Below are 17,597 nucleotides of genomic sequence, written 5' to 3'. Positions count from 1 at the left end.
TTACCACTGGCCTGCCCCTATTACCACCCACAAACGGCCTCTCCTGTCACTCATTCCACTGGGCTGTCCTTGCAGGGCGAGTGAGAAAAATCCGATCACTCGTACTATTTTGTGCGCACGCACTGCGAACTACATGCATGCGCACATTAGCAAACATCGTCTGCAACGAGCGGCCGCTTGCTAGAGAGCGGGTCTGAATCAGGTCCTTAGTTCGGCCGATTGCATAGCATGTAAAGGTGAGTACAAGGCCGCAGCTGTAGGGAAAGCGGCAGCAGAAGCGCGAGAATCAGTCCCAGACTGTTTGCCCTAATGCAGATGTTGATTAAAACAGCTTTGTTAGAGCTTTAATGGCATAAAGATAATACGGTATTTGCTACTGCTATTGCTGCTACTACAAGTACTGATTATAAGCATGCCCATCTCTGTACAGCATTAGTCAGTGCTCTAACAGTAACATATATATCTTTGTCACAGCAACAGACAAAAGCGTTAGCAAGATTCTGTTTTTGACAAAACGGACAACGAAGCTACAGGTGGTCGCATCTCTGGTCTCCAATGGACCGCAAGGTAACGTATTACAGAACTCTAGTGATTACAATAAGGATCTGCACTACCGTATGGTGAAGTAACACATTGTTTTTTTTATATATATATTTTAAAGGTACTGTCAATTTCTGGAATATATTACAAGGAGGAAAACTGATGGCAAGTTTTAAACCGGTGAGTGTCCGTCTTACACAGGTTTCACGAAAAATAATGTCCTCCTGCTAGTGAATCACTGGAGTACATTCAAATAGGAGGTATCGCCACTGGCATGATGTAGCAGCAAAAACATTCAGTTATATTCAATTCTATACATCAAGACATACAGGTTACTTTATAGCGCACTGGTTGTTTAAACACTGTGGAAGCCATTTTGTGGGATGTCATGATACCGCCTAGGAATTCACCGGGAACCAGTGACTTACATTTTGGTCATGTCTCATAGTTAAGTTGTGGTTATGGTCAATACTGTTGCAGCCCACAAGTCACTGACATCACTGTGAGCAGGCAATGCGTGTTCTTTAATCACTAAAATAGAAATGTACTTTAAATTATCACTAACTCATTTATCAAAGTATTGTTTAAAGAAAATAAAATCTCATGAAGGGAACTATATATCACATATCGCAACATATTTAATTTTGTTTTTGTTTTGTATATTTTATTGAAAAAAAAAAAAATCATGCCTCCCGCCCCCCTCCCCCACCCACCTGTGTACATAGGGCCTGATTCAGACCCGTTCGCAAGCGCATAGCGCTCGCAAGTGGGTTGATGGTGGCCCACTGCGCAAGGACGGCGCGAGCCCCGGAGCGAGTGAGAACTTCACTCGCTCCGGGGCTTGCAACAAAACGGGGCGGCTGACGACGTTGATCTACAGCTTGCCCCATTTTGTAGGCAGGTAGGGGGGGGGTGGCTGCACAAACAGAGGCGTTCCCTTAGGAACGCCTGACGTTTGTGGGTGGCCCTACTGACATCATTCGTGATGTCAGTAGTGGACTTCCTGCTCTATTAGAGCAGGAAGTCCTTCTCGGCATTGCGAGTGCTGAGACCCTACCTTAGGGTCTCCTCACAATGCCGATGGTCGCGATAATCGCGACCATCTCCAGCCCGCTCGCACAAGCTGTGGGTGGGCACCCACAGCTTGGCGAGCGGGCTGGTTAAAAAAAAAAAAATAATAAAACTCTGCCCTGATTCAGAGCAAGCGCTCGCAAAAAGCGAGCGCCTCCGAATCAGGCCCATAGTCCCCCATTGTAACTGTACCTATCATCCTCCAGGGACAATAAATCCCTCAGCAGCAATGGATGGCAATACCCCCCACCTCCTCCATACCCCCACCATATATCCCAATGTATATTATAATCTCTTTTAACCCCCCAAAATGTCTGCCCCTATCATCTTCCAAACCTAATAGTCTGTGTTTAATATCGCCAGTAATCTGCCCATATTCTGAGCTTGCTATCTCTCCTTATTTCCACTTATTCAGAAATTCTCCCAATCCTGCTACTGCTGCTTGTACAACACTTTCACTATATTCCATAATTTGTTTACTTGTATAAAAAGGACGCTGCCTGCCTCCCGCACCCTTATCATTTCCCTTCTAGATTACTGTAGCTCCCTTCTATCTGACCTTCCTCTCACAATGCTGTCTACTCCACAACCAATCATTAATTCTGCAAGTCTGAGTAATGACTATAATATTGTGTCCATGTTTCTTCTCTTCCTTTAGTCCATGATTGGGACCCAGATCAGCAGTCTTGCTGTTACTAACGACAACTCGCTGATGTTTGTATCCGACAACATTGGCTACATTTATGTCTATGATATCAAACACTATGCCAAAGATGGGCCAGAAACAGATTCTCCAAGGTGTAAGTTTGAATTTTTATTGTGCATTATAAGATTTAGATATTGGGTGACATTTAAATACCATGTAGTGCTGTGTTTATGGGAGATATTTTGAGAATGTATTATTAATACTACATAATAATAACATACAACATGAACCACATAGAAAATACACTCATGTTACATACTGTGTTACAACTTTGTTTTAATTTCCGTAGGTGTCAGTCACTGGAGGGCTCATGTGGACATTATTACATCGTGAGTAACATTTATTGCATTTGTTTTCTGTTATATATATTATAGATGGATAGACAGACAGATAGATAAGGTTATACTTTTTGTACATGAACTACATCACTGTGCTGGATTGAGCCTGGGGGCTGCGACCCTGAAGGGGTTGAGTCCCAGCGCCAGGTGCTCTGACCACTGTATATAAAATGCAGGGTCAGATAAATATCTCATTGTATTTTCTCTTGCAGCAAGGCTGGGGAACACTGGACCATGGGGATTGTAAATTGGGGCTGGAGCTGGCACTTAATAAAAACTTTAGCTTTAAATTCTATGCTCCTCCGCCCTGCAATCCCACAATTCCAGTCTTCATTAAGTGCCTGAGGAGTTAGGCATAATTTTTATGGGCTGCTATGCAGCCCTTCTATAGTGTAGTTTTCTTTTTACTATTCATTTGTAGTTTTTGTATTTTCTTTCTAGTTAGGAGCTGTGCACAGCTTGTAGCAGCGCGCAGCGTGAATGCGGGCGGCTGTGGGAGCTGTGGCAGCTCGTCAATATGCAGCTTCGGCGGTTGGGATGCACGCCAGCGAGACTCCCCACAGAGCACTCCGGTCTCTCTGAGAGACTGCCTGGATCCGGGGACAGTGCGCGTTCGGAACCCTTTTAGAGGGGGCAGGGCGGCAGTGCTGTCCCGGATGACGGTGCTATCTTGCCAGTTCTGTGGAGAGCAGCTCCATTGTGGGAGCGCGCACCTCACAGGCAGCTCGGTTGGATTTTTACAAGTGTTTTCCCCAGGCAGGGGAGTAGTGCAGTCACGGAATAGGGGGGCGGAGCTTGTATCGGCCGGCCTCCCTTGCACACACATTGCCGTGCTTGTTTTGGCAGCGGCTTTCCTCACACAGATGCAGGAGGAGCACGCACACCACAGACTACACGGGTCAGCCGGGTTTAACCATAGTATCTGATCTTAACTGTTTAATATTTGATATGTTCCCTATCTGAGTCGCCACAGGTTTATATACCGCCTCTATGTCCATGTAGCTAGTGGCCACTGATCTTGGACAGTAACTGATGGAATCTATCCACTACCCTGACAATGACTGCATAATGGTTAGCATTGTTGCCTCACCGCACTGGAGTAATGGGTTCGATTCTCGCTCCAGCCCTAACTGTGTGGAGTTTGCATGCAGGGATTTTGCTGTATTTTGGGCGCAGTTTACTTCCATGCGTGGGGTAACGAGCAGTTGCCCTTGGGTCCTTGTGATGTGTAGGCATCTGGGACGCTGCGTCCAGCAGGGTGGGACCTGTGTGGGCTGGGGCTCTCAACATGTCAGGGTGCGCCCTAGGACAGCTGGTGGCGCTTCACAGGGAGACCAAGTTCAGGATTGGGTGTTCCCTCATCTCGGGCACGGGTTTTGTTCCCTCTATAGGTTTAAGTTCCTAGCCTAGGTATGTCCCGCTCTGGCTCCAGGCTTTGCAGCGTGCGGCATCACAACTTGCATCAGGTTCCTCTATTTTGCTGCGTTTTTTTTGCAGGGCTCCACTGCTGTGCAAGGTGCAGGTGGAGGCGTGTTCTTCCTCCCAGGGCCCCATTAGCATTTTCACAAAGGAAAGACCTTGCGCAGACTTGCGCTGTCCCTAAGGAATAGGACCTGCTGTCTTTCCATCTCATTGCTGCTGCGTACCACTCTGTGGGCGGTTTAGTTCTTGAGTCCCATGGCTCTGGGTCTGTTCAAGCATTGGCGATGAAAAGTCACTACTTTCCCTTCGGCGCATCTCTCCAGACTCATCAGGAAGGCCTAGGAGACGCCGGATTCGGAGGGCTCTGTTCCACTAGCTAGACCTTGGAGGATTGTCTCCGGTCTAGTTTGATAGGTTCTGGGGTTGTTATCCGGCCTTGGGTCACTACAGCTACCATCTTTGTCATAGGGCTTCACAGTTATTCGCCTTGGGATTCCGTTGTGCATTGGTAGATCATACGCTGCAAGCTCTGTGTGGGAGGCCAGGCAAGATGGGGCACAAGTAGCTTCCGGGTTGTCGGCTATGGCTGGTTTGGCTTGAAGGGCCCTTTGGCTCTACGCTATGCATACGCATTCAGTACTGGATACACTATCTTTGGTTTGGTAAGGACTTTCTCTGTCAGTGGACGTCCCTAGTGGTGGGGTCCACATTGCCAAGTTTTCGTTTCTCCTTTAAGGTGGTGCGCCCTTGGAAGGTCAGTCTGACACAAGCCGCTTCTTCGCAAGCAGGAGTTCATTTTCCAGGGGCAGAATGTATGGTAACAATCTCCGTTCTGGGGACCCGGCTTTAAAGAAGCCTAAGGGAGTTCCCAGTTCACTTGCACGTGGTAGGGTGGGTACTTGCTTGGGGTCAGCGACCATTTTAGTGACTTCTTCAGCCATCTCCTGGCTGGAAAAAGTGCATGGCATCGATACCGTAGTCTTTCCGGGGTGGAAACCTTTGTTCCGTCTCTCTCAGTGGTGGTCTTGCCGGTAGTGGGACATTGGACAGTGGACTTCCTCAGCAGAACCACGTTTCTCTCAAGGCAGTGGTCTCTTTCTCTTTCCACTGTCCACACTGTTCCTTCAGGTCTCCAGGGGCATTAAGGCTTCCCGAATGAGGGTAATCCTGGTGGCTCCAGGCTGGCGGCACTGGTGATGGTACATGGTTATTCTCCCGAGGTCAGTAGACCCGGGGTGGTGTCTTTCACTTTGTCCAGACCTGCTACAACTAGGTTCTTTTCTACCGGGGGACTTCCTCAGTTGTTTTTTGTGCCTGGACTTCTGGGCCTGGGAGTGATAACGCTCATGGTCGTGCTTACCTCCAGGTTTGGAAACGCTACCTCTTGTGGTGTAACCGTTACAAGTTTTCGCCTCTCACATTTATGCACCTTCCTTCTGAAGGGTTGAGACGCCGGCTGCTGACTTTGTCTCATGACGTTACAGGTTTTAGCCCTGTCATTTTCTTTCCAGCTGTGTTTGTCTCTTCCTCCAAGGGTCCAATCCATTTTTGCATGGTGGGCTGCGTATTTGCCACAGTTGCATCCGCAGGTGGAGCCGTGGATTCTTAATCTAGTCTACTCTGCTCTCACACAGGCTCCATTGGAGTCATTGCATTCAATGGATCTTCAGTCTGTTGTTTGGAAGTTGTTCCTCCTTATGGCTATTGCCTTTCCTCGGCATAGTTACGTATTTGCTCGTCTTCCATGTAGATTGTGCAGTTCTCCATACATGTTTTACGATTCCAGTCAACGCTGGTTTCGGATGTTGTCCTTCCGGTTATTCCTCCTTTTGTGAATTCCCGGGACTGGGATCATCTGACTCTGCTAGTTTGGCTGAGCTATGAAGATTTCCTTGGACGCGTCTTCTTTGGTACGCCGCACTGTTCTCTATGGGTTCTTTATGATGTGTTGGAATAAGGTTGGCTGGCTACTCAGCAGACCTTTGCACGTTGGATCAGCTTGGTGATTACTCAGCCTCTTCTGGGACGGGTTGACCGCCACCAGACTTGGTGTCAGCGCCTACCGCTGGGGCGGCGGTGATCTCTTGGGCAGCGCAACACGGGACTTCAGAAGCACAAGTCCAGTGTGCGGCAATCTGGTCCCCTGTCCGCATGTTTGCTTGTATTTACGTTTCAGGTTTTTTGGCCTCCGGCAGCACCCACTTTGGGCGTACAGTACTCCGGTCAGGAAGCTCGAGTGTTCCCTCCTCTGGGGGCGGCTTTTGAACGTCCCATGGTCCAGTGTTCCCCAGCCTTGCTGCAAGAGAAAATAGGATTTTTGGTCAACTTACTGTTGAATCCCTTTCTCTTAAGCAGGCTGGGGAAGACTGCGAGCCCTCCCTCATGCTCAGTCGTGCGAGCTGTTTGGTTCTTGACCGATCTTTTCCCTACTGGTTTGTTTGGTTGTTCTAAACAGTTTCATGAGGTTCCTGCTACTCCTCTCTGGACTCTTTTAACCACTTAACTGACGTAGTCGTATGGGTGCGAACGCAGGTAGCTGTGCTTCAGCTGACAAGGTGCGACCGAACCACCCGCTGCTTTTTTTAAATTATTATTATTATCCTTTATTTATATGGCACCACAAGGGTTCCGCAGCGCCTCACAAAGTACATTAACAAATGAGCAAACTCGTAAAATAGCGCCTTACAGTACAAGACAATGAATAAGAACATGGTTTAGAAACATTGCTGCAGCGATCATAACACTCAAAAAAAGCAGTAGGGCGTCAGCTACCAAGTGTTAAGTGCCCTTGTGGAGAGTTTTGAGTAGATGATCGTATGAGTGAGGGAAGGAAAAGCACATAAGGGAATAGGGCCCTGCTTGTGAGAGCTTACATTCTATAGATGTTTTTGGAGAGGAAATTTGTTCTACGCATGTGCAGAATGGTTCTCCTCTGACTCCCAGGACTTTCCTGCAATTTCTGACCGGTTTTGCTAAAAAAAATTGTCAATAAAAACAGAAAACTTAAGTCTTAGGCACTAGAAGGGATCACAATTAATTGATTCTATAGAGCAAATAATTTTGACACCATTTGGGACACTTTCTCTGCTCCTTTTATTAATCCAACGATTGACTATATATGAGCAGTATGAACATGGTGGATCCTAGCAATTAACGGATTTTTCTCAGGGATTGCTATAATATTGTTTGGTGACTGATTAATTTATAATTCACTAAAAATTTCTAGTAACCAATTTAGCTGGACGCGGCTATCTGGTTAAAAGATCTCAAGGATCAGTGGATTTTACTGCACTAATTTCTACAGTTGCAACAACAAATACCAAGAGAGGTTTATTGTGGACCCTTTCAAAAGGGTTTTAGCAACCAGCTGATACAATGTATTAACGTGTTAAAATTGAATTCTTTTTTTGTAGTTTAGAGTTTTTAGGTTTTACAGATTGTATATATGTTTTAAAGTGAGCATTTAGAGATAACATATGTATTATTCTACTCTTTTATATAAATATTAAATATTTTCTAATTGATACACGGTAAAAAAATCGGCAGTTAAGTGGTTAAAGAAGTACTGGAATTGTGGGATTGCAGGGAAGAGGAGAATAGGAATTAGAGCTACAGTTTTTATTAAGTGCCAGCTCCAGCCACAACCTACAATCCCCATGGTCTAGTGTACCCCAGCCTGCTTAAGAGAAAGGGTTTCAACGGTAAATTGATCAAAAATCCTATTTTATGTGCAATGTATAACATGGGGGCTGCAGAGGTCACAAATAAGTGTATGATATTTAAAATAAATGTATAGAAAATGTAAAATTGTATATACTGTAAGTAAAATAAAGCCTGTTCCTTGGTGATACCAGGAACCCCTTACACTTTTCCTCTCAGCATAATCTAGTTAGATGTCTGTTGTAAACACGGCCTACGCGGGAACAAGTCTGCTGGCCACTCTTGGTACATAGCAGGTTTTGCAGTTGTTCGATGTAAAAGAAGGGAGTGTTTGTAACATTTTGAAAGAAATATGTTTCTGAATGAAGCAAGTAGACAAATGAGCCGACTGGAGTAATCTTCTATTCCAAAATTACAATAATCAGAAAGAACAATGCTACAAATGAATTTAATTTGCAACATTTGCGTAACTTCCTTGGTTCCTCAGCGTAACTTCCTTGGTTCCCCAATTCACACATTTAAATATATTCTTATTAACAAAACAATAACCAACCCTGGACCTCTCAGCCTAGACTGGTATTGGAAAATAGGGGGAAAAAACTGTGTGGAGTTCCCTCTATTCTCCAATAACCAGCACCAAGCTGAAGCAGCTGGGGGGACGATTCTATAGCAGGGAGACTTAGAGCCTGGGGTCCCTCTGCCATAACATTAACCAGCCCCAAACTGGTCAGCCCAGAGCCGCTCCCATGCTCCCAGCCAATCAGCGCATCCCCATTCATTTTAATGGCAGTAACTGTGAGTGATCTGTCATTTGAGTTAGGCACTGTACACAATGTACACATTTGGATGCCTACATGGAACAAAGAGGAGGCCACCCAAGGATTTGGTAAGTATGAAACTTTGTTTTTTTGAATAAAATATTAAAACAGTCGGTGTGAGTGTATTGTGTTTATTTTATTATTTTCTTTACAGGCAGACTACAGATTCCAGTGGACCCTTAATGTCCAGGCATGATTGCACTTGTTGTTCCACAAGTGTCGGCATGCTAGGGCTGGCTTGTTGGTACTTATAGTCTACCAGTAACGAACAATATTCGTAATCATAACTATTATTTTACTATCCTTGGGAGGGGGACCACATTTTATTTTTGGGGTCCCAACTTTCCAAGGAATTCCAGCTCTGGGCTGACCAAACTGGGCTGGTTAATGTTATGGCTATAGTATTATGCCCCTGGCTGGTTACAATCAGTTTTGGTTTAGAAATATTAAATGTATAAAATGCAGCTGAAGACTCGTCGTGATGTCTCAGGGAGTTTTTTTTTTTTCTTAAAGTTCAGTTGCAATTTTTCCCTGGGTCTAAGCTTGTTTGTCCCTATAGTGATACCCTCCATATTGTATTAAAGATTAAGAGATATATATATATATAATAGGGTGCGAGGTCCGTGGACCGGTGCAATCTCTGCGATTAAGGCTGTAGATTTAAAGAGGCAATAATTTAAAAGTCAAAAGCAGGTTAGTTTTGCCTCTTAACTTATTGCTACTTTAAATTTAAAGCCTTAATCGGTGGGTTTACAGTACTAGGACACTATTATATATACTCTTAAACCTGTTATAGACCATTAACAATATTTCAAATCATTCCTTAGGCTGGAGGTGATAGACGAAGAGAAGATGGTCTTGACTTCATCTATAGACTGTGCAGTGAGGCTCTGGAGTATTGATGGACAATTTGTAGGTTAGTGATTTTTGCTTATCAAACTTATCATTGATAAGTAATAAAGTAATATTGCATTGTAAAAAGTACTACGATTGTCTAATAAGCTACTGTAACCTACCCAAAACACATACGAACTGAGTTGAAGGATCTTTTTCCTATTTGGCCTCGTCTAAATGGCTAAATTGGACAGATCCATTTAGAACTTACCAGCTTCAGAGAGACCCAGCTATTACCGTGTGTTCCATCCTGCTGCATCCGCTGATACCGCTTGTATCCTGTATCGCTACTCACATACAGTCACCAGCTGCTCAAGCTCTGCTCCATGCTGAGAGTCTGTATATGCATAACTGTGACTGCGGCTGTACTAATTATACATTACAGTTGAATAAACAACCCAACTGGTAAAGTACTGGGCTGGTCATTAACTCGGGGCATTTTCTGGTGTGTACAACTACTCTGCCATACCACTGCCAATAGTACACACATATTCCCACACACAGTACATGTAATCACCAACTGCACTGAGTCAATGGCTAATGGGCCCCATACATCTGCGATGGATTGCCGCGATGCTGCAACCCGGCATCGCAGGATCGCAGAAATCCAACATGTTGGATTTCTGCGATTTGATGATCACGATCAAAAAATTATCGCAATCGTCAAATCGGGGACACTTAACATGTCAAATGTCTGCAATCCGGCGGCGGATCACAGAACATCGATGGTGGGCGATCGGAAATTTCCGATCGCATCCCTGCATTGCGGCGATCCATCGCAAGTGTATGGGCACCTTAACACAGTGCCTGTAATCACCAGCTTCCCTCAGTCAGGAACTTATACAGTGCCTGTAATCACCAGCTGCCCTGAGTCAGAATTAGCATAGTACCTATAATCTCCAACTGGGAACTAGCATATAAAAGTATATACAGTTACATCTGTCTGCCCTTTTTTTCTGTGCATATGTTTTTTTTTTTAGGCTTGGGAGGGATTTGGGGATTACACCACTTTTGTTTTTTATTTTTGCCCTTAATATCTTTTATTTAAGACTTAGTGCCATATTGTCAAATGGTACCCAACCTTCTCATTCCTGAAGTATCTGTGCAACCATTTCTCCCTAGGCTCCATGGGTTTATCTTACATCCCCAGTCTAAAAAATGGGGCTGTGTGCCGTTGCAGGGATAGCATTTGAGTGGTTGGACCCATACGCCGAAACCACCAGAATTGGACAGCACTACTGTATATACTGTATCTTTACATACCTGTAATAGCAAATGTTAGCAACTATAGATAGTATCTCATAAACCGTGACTGTCTCACAGTTCATTGTCATGCTCTTCCAGGTACATTTGGGCAGGCAGACCCCTCTGAGGGTAGTACACCAGTCCAGAACCTTAGAGACCCGCTGAGCAAGGCTCCAAAAATAAAAACAACACATGAGCCGGAAGACCGCCCACCGAGAAAAACTTCAGATTTAAAGGTTTGAGAAACAGGCCGCGTTTAGCTTCTGCCCTTGTCATATCTAACATAACTGGAATGTGGACATTTCTCCACTGTACAAATCACAACTATAACCTTTAGGACATATTCTTCTTCGATATATATTTATTTTCATGTTATATATTCATATTTATTGGATGGTGACTAGGGTTTGGGTACGTGATGACGGCACTTGGGTGCTTGACACCAGCATCAGGACAGGGTTAACCCTCCCCTAACCCCGCTACTTACCTTCGGTATTCCAGTGGTCGGAATACCGGCGCCGAGTCTTCTGACAGGTGTCGGGATTCCAGTGCTGGCATTCTGAGCGCCGGAATCCCCACGGTCGGGAATCCTGGTGACTAGAAGGACTGCTACCTGTATATGCACAAACAATACAAAGTGGTTATTAAGTTGGCTGCAATTTGTCAAAATCAACGGTTTTCAGCGTTTTTTACCGTGCCAAATCCCAGCTCAATGAATAAACTCCAAAAGGAAATGTAAAAACTAGAGAAATCCAGAGGCTTTTATATATGATGTATGGAAGAGATCAGCTGGGAGTATAGGACATTTAAGGGCCTGTTCATCAAGATGATCAGGTCCATTATGCATGTGGGAACAGTAGTTTCCTTATGTTTTATGGATCGACCCATTCACCATTAGTGACCCCATGTAAGCGCCATCTATTCCACAAGCTCTGAAAACTTTCAGTTTTCAGAAGCTGACTGCTGGAACTAACGCCATCTTCAGATGGCATTAACCCGCTAAGCTTCGCTCCTTCCTGTTGGATCCCTCCACCACCGTCCCTCGCTGTGCGCATGCGTACATTAAGATCAGTGTAAACTTTCGCCACTACTAGTTAGCAGTGAAAGTAGTACTGGTAGGGCTCGCGGCATTGGAGCAATACTGATTTACTCCTGTGTATTAGTGTCTGCCACAATAAATCAAGGCAAGTTGGAAATTTAATTTACGTGGGGACATTGGGCCTGATTCGGACCCAGATGCTATTGACCAATGTATAGTTAACTGTGCCGGAACCTCTGTGCTGCTGCTTCTTCCGGGTGCGATGTTGGGGAGGAGACAGAGGGGGTCATTCAGAGTCGGTCGCAAGCGCTGAGCGTTCGCAACCGACTCGATGTTGCCTCACTGGGCATGCGCACGACGGAGCCGGCTCCATCGTGCGCATGCACGAGACCTGGCTAGCGACGGACGCTCCATCGCTAGGGGTCTCGCACCAAAGGGGGCGAGCTGTCGATGGTGAGTGACAGCTCGCCCCGTTTGGGAGGCGGGCAGGGGGTGTGCCTGCCCAAACGGAGCCGTTCCCACCGGAACACTTGCCGTCTGGGGGCGGCCCCACTGACATCATTGCTGATGTCAGTGGGGAGCTTCCTGCTCGATCAGAGCAGGAAGCTCCCTGGGGCTTACGAGTGCCCAGACCCAACCTTAGGGTCTGGTCGTAAGCCACGATAGTCGCGAGGTCTTGCCCATCGTGACCATCACCCATGTCGGTCGCTAGAGCTGTGGGTGTTAACCCACAGCTTAGCGATCAACAAGGAGGCGGTCGTTCAGGATGCAAGCGGCCGCCCTGATTCAATGCAACCGCTTGCAACTAACGACCGCCTCTGAATGAGGTCCAGAGACCGTTGTACAAAACGAAGACGTGTTGCCTCCGTTTTATGGGTGTGCCGAGACCAGAGACTGCATCTTCTGAAGTGGCAGCCTTTCTGAGTACCCTTAGGGTTACACAGATAGCCGATGCCTGTCCAATGTTCCCAATAGTGATCCAATGCTGCGTCTTTGGACGCAGCCAGCGGATCACAGAAGCTGGCAGGAGGCATCTTTTTCATCCTTTTGCATTTGCATATTGTTGCATAGCCGCTGCGTGCAAAAACGCAGCCATTGGTTGGTACTAATGAATAAGCCCCATAGAATGATGACTGGGAAACAGAGCAGAGCAGTGACAGAATGGAACATATTCAATATTGCTTCAGCTTTTTTATAATCTTGATAGTAAATAATTTCAGATCTGTATTTTGTGCTCCCATTGGTTATCTGGTTACATACTGTATAGTGTGATTAGACAGATAAGACCATACTGGTAACAAGCACATTGAGAAGTAATACAACTATATTAATTATTACGCTCAGTAGTAACTTGGGCCATATTTATGTTATTTCCTCACCTTTTCCTCTCCATCACTACTGAGATCCATGTCCCAAATTCCTCATCTCACCTGTATAAAAGGAATAATGTCGCCATGCAGACATAGCTGAAAAGAAATGGTGACATGATGAAACAAGAGGCTGATTGGTTGCCTAAGGCTAAGCCCAACCAGCCTGAGCTGTCTTTCTACAAACCATTAGCTGTTTATACAGCCCTTTCCTTACAAAGGGTCATTCATTAAGAATAAAATGTTTACAGTATGTATATACAAGTTACTATTTAATTCTTGTTTACGTAGTGTTTGCCTAAGTGTTTCTTCATATAGGAGCTAATTCAGTGCAATGCTGAGCGCAGATTCCCTATTACCAGGAATCTGCGCATGTGCAGGACCCGTTGCATGATCACACGCAGCCCCTTCTATGCCTCTGCCTGATTGACAGGCATAGCCATCTAAGGGGCTGGATGGGGGCGGCCGGCGTTCCCAGAAAAGGGGGCGTGTCCGCTCCGTTTTCGGGGAGTGGCAAGGCCAGGGGCTGCGTCCACAGACGCAGTTCCTGGCTTCGCAAGCCAGCCAGCCTGAATAAGTTGAAGCTTACTCAATTGGCTGGTGGCCCGGCGCCGTCCACCATCGCATCTGATGATCACGATGGTGATCCCAGCATGCAACCTTCTTCGCAGTGCTGGGATTGCTAATGTAGCAGGGGTGTGCTTGTGTGCAGATTTACAATTCCATCCAGTATTGAATAATCTCCCCCATAGACCATGCGTGCTTGCCCTTCATGTATCCTAACACAATGATACACCTTGCAGAATGACATCACTGTAACAGAGGAGGAAATCCAGGAGATGATAAATAAGAAGAGCTTCTGCCATGGCCAGGGAAAGCGGTAAGACGTCTTCTTATGTCTTTAACAGCAGCACTTAAACTGTTGCAAGAGATCCGTATAATAGCTTCAATTTTGGAAAGTCCATTTCTCTAAGGAAAACATTTATTTCCCCAACATAATGAAAGTGGTTTATGAAAACTATATTATAGGTAGGTCTTTCCCCTATCACCCAATCAGATTCTGTCATTTTACTAGTGCAGTTGAGAAAATTAAAACACTTATCTGATTGGTTGCTCTACAGTACACCACATTTTCTACAGTTACCTGCGGAACAGTCACCATAAATGCTCTCATGTAGTGGTTTCATCTCTATATATCACTGTAAAGAAAAGAAGTAATCCACAAAATAGAACCTAAAGGCCTTTTTATCTCGTGTACTAGTACTATGGATCCATCAATCGGTGGGTGAGGGTTTTATTTTTCCTTCATCTCTACAGGACCGAGCAGCTGCATTACTGTGGGGGGTAGAGCAGAGGATAGATGGGCTGGTGCCAGTCAGACGGTGGGGAGGCAACTGAGGTGATCCAGGTCCAATATACTAGTTCTATAGAGAAAAGCAGGGCTTTATCAATGGCATCCTGTATTTTAGAGTCAATTAACCTTTATAGAATATAACACAATTTTGCTAAACACTTTTATTCATAATTGTAATTCTTAAGAAACAAGTATATTGTCCCTTATATACTGTACTCTGTTTTGCAGGTTACGTCACGAGCGGTACACCATCACCCACAAACCTCTGGACCATGGCGGGCCAAGTACTTTTAATACCCTACAGTACTTTGACTTGGATATCAAGCCTGTCATAGTTAAACGGACGGCCAAATTAAATCTTTCGGTGGACAGGTCATCAAGAACGGCCTGTATGATCGCCTCGAGCCACACTCTGGCGTGATGTTGGAAGCGGGTAGCCAATTACTGGTGGTATAACATCCTACTTTATCACCCTCTCCATCTAGAATACCTACCAGTGGCCCCGCGAATACCCCTGCCCTTGACTTACTCCACCGGACCATTTTGGATATTGGTCTCTCTCCTGCTCTAGACACCTTGTGCTGGCGGCGCTCCAAGCTGGTGATGTTGTCCTAGTGACCTCCTCCGTGGCTAACTGCAGGTGTCCTGTCACAGTAGGTTCCAGCATGGATCAAAATTACAGCCTTAGCCATTGTCTGCTGTGACTCTTCAAAACATTCTACCTGTGCTTTCCCGTGCGCCAGTACCTGCTCATGTGCCACTGCCTCTGCCACAACCCCGCTCTCCCAATGGCATCTAGCAGCTGAACCATATCGTCTGCTGCTGGGGGTGCGCATCGGATGAACTCTGTTGGTGCGTCTCTACTCCTATCAGGGCTGCTGACTGTCAGTGTGCAGGAGTGAAAATGGGTTCCCATTGGATCTACCCCGCTGATGGAGCTTACTGTCTGAGCTGTACACTGGATTCCCCTGCCTGCGGATTCTTGAAGCAATTAGGGTGATCTGATGAGGTGGAGCAGCACCTACATATTAGTATCCTGCCAACCTGAATACCGAAGTACCCTTACTCCACTGTTGGACTTGTGGACAGCCGCCGGTCTGTAGCTGCACTTTCTACTCTGCAGTCTGTTCAGTTCAATTGGTGGAACATTAGACCCAGTGCCTTAATTACTGGTGCATCCTGTCCCTCTGAGTGGTACATCTGTACTGTCGAACCCTCGAATATCTCGGGGAATACCTGAACTAACTTATTCCCTCTGTAAGTGTATTTACTGCCGGCTCTGCTATGGGTCCGGTTGGCTGCAGACACATTCCATTAGTTGCCGCCTGCTTCCTGGACTTTGTGGAGGATTTGTTCTGCCCAAGACCCTTACTTCATGCCAGTCTCTGAGTACTTCACCCCCTGTGCATTGGACGCTGGATGTGCCCTCCTGCAAGACTCCCCGCCTATCTGTCTTCTGCCCCTGCCAGCTCTATATTGTAATTGTCTGCTAATTATACCATTTTATTTATCTCTCCTTGTTCATTGCTGTCTCACATAACATTACACTAGAGTGTATTCAGAGATGTTTTCTAATAATTTTCCATTGGTTTTATATTCACTAGTCCAGAGGTTCCCAAACGTGGTCCTCAAGGCACCACAACAGTTCAGGTTGTCGAGATATCCATGGTTGAGCACAGGTGGATAAATCAAATTGACTGAGGTACTAATTTAGGCACCTGTGCCTAATAAGTGAGAGGGAGACATTATGTGAATCCAATCGGATATAGCACCACAGGAGGATGCTGTGATTCAGAGCGGGGGTGTAGGAAAGACAGCCAGGGTAGTGCTCATTGATTCACCCAGTGCCTAAGCTGATTGTAGTAAAACCAGGCTGAGGGACCTAAGTTAAAATTTAGCACCGAGCTTGGGAAAAGGGAGAATAGAAGATGGAGAAAATAGGTCTTCAAAGGTCTTGATGCCAAACACAGCCAATAGGAGGACTGGGGGTGTGGCATTAATTTATTTAGAGCAGGGGTCTTCAAACTTGGCCCTCCAGCTGCTGTGGAACTACACATCCCAGGATGCACTGCCACCTTTTTGATATAACAGCATGCTAAAACTATGTGCAGTGCATGCTGGGATGTGTAGTTCCACAGCATCTGGAGGGCCAAGTTGGAAGACCCCTGATCTAGAGCCTTGAGAGATACATTTTTGTAGGGAGCGCAAAATGTAAGCTACGGCCCTGGTCTGCAAGCTTCCAACACTACGGGGATTTATGCGTGTCTCCCCATATTTTTAAAGCGGCAATCATTTTAAAGGCTAAACCAGCATCAGAAGCTCACAGGCTACTACATTTAGCCCATAAAGTCTAATAGTTTATGAGGGATTTCATAGGGGATGACATGAACCAAATACACTAACTTTGGCAATAATAAAATTTTGAATGCCGCCAGGCGGCCTAACTAAAAGACCTTGTGATTCATCCAGGCATGAACATTCCTAATAGAGGAGGGATTATGAATCCCCAGATAGGTTAGAGAAGCTGCATTCCATATGAAAGGAAAGGGATTGAAGAACCAGGGGTGGGGGGGGATATTATTAGGAAGAGCTTCAGTGTTGGCGCATTGAGTTTATAGTACTAGGCAGCACTATAGCAGTCCAAGATAGACTGGAGAGTGATCAGCGAGGTCTCTGGGTTAGTAACAAATAGGAGGACATCATCTGCAAAAAGGCAAAGCTTATGAGAAGTATTACATATCAAGAGCCCAGGGAATTCAGGTTCAAATGCCAGGTAATGGGGAGAATTTTGATCCATTTGGTGTGCTAATGCACCCATTTGTCAAGTAAGACCAGCTCAGTTCTGGAATAAATATTGTGAACCGCAGAAAATAAGTTATAATCTCTCTCCTCACGCAAGTGGGTGCACCAGGCATCGTACAAATCAAACTCCGCTAGCAGTTTCTTAAAAGCACAGGAAGGGCCCATGTCATGAGAGGGAGGGGTGCATCACCGGGAATTTTTTTTGTCAATTTTGGGGTAGAGGAACAAATTGAAATCGCCTAGCAAAATAAATTTGCCCTGGTGAATCTCCTGTATTTCTTTTAAAGTCTCCCACAATAAAAGGGATCTGACTGGAGTTAGGGGCATACAAGGTGATAATG

The 17,597-nt window shown here is 45.6% G+C and overlaps 1 protein-coding gene across 1 annotated transcript in view; it reads left to right on the top strand.

Annotated features, from left to right (window-relative positions):
• LOC148537855 (cilia- and flagella-associated protein 337-like) overlaps positions 1 to 15,964 on the top strand; it is an 87,076-nt gene extending 71,112 nt beyond the window's left edge. The window contains exons 23-30 of the mRNA XM_088460169.1: positions 475 to 567; positions 662 to 720; positions 2,270 to 2,411; positions 2,607 to 2,646; positions 9,383 to 9,471; positions 10,794 to 10,930; positions 13,904 to 13,980; positions 14,683 to 15,964. Of these exons, the coding sequence (XP_088316295.1) occupies positions 475 to 567; positions 662 to 720; positions 2,270 to 2,411; positions 2,607 to 2,646; positions 9,383 to 9,471; positions 10,794 to 10,930; positions 13,904 to 13,980; positions 14,683 to 14,875 (830 nt within the window). The 3' untranslated portion in view covers positions 14,876 to 15,964. The remainder of the gene's footprint in view (positions 1 to 474; positions 568 to 661; positions 721 to 2,269; positions 2,412 to 2,606; positions 2,647 to 9,382; positions 9,472 to 10,793; positions 10,931 to 13,903; positions 13,981 to 14,682) is intronic.
• The last annotated feature ends 1,633 nt before the right edge of the window (positions 15,965 to 17,597 follow it).

This window comes from Taudactylus pleione, unplaced genomic scaffold (assembly GCF_031769625.1).
Source record: "Taudactylus pleione unplaced genomic scaffold, aTauple2 ptg000043l, whole genome shotgun sequence".
NCBI lineage: Eukaryota > Metazoa > Chordata > Amphibia > Anura > Myobatrachidae > Taudactylus > Taudactylus pleione.
This window is presented reverse-complemented; position numbering and strand designations above follow the sequence as displayed.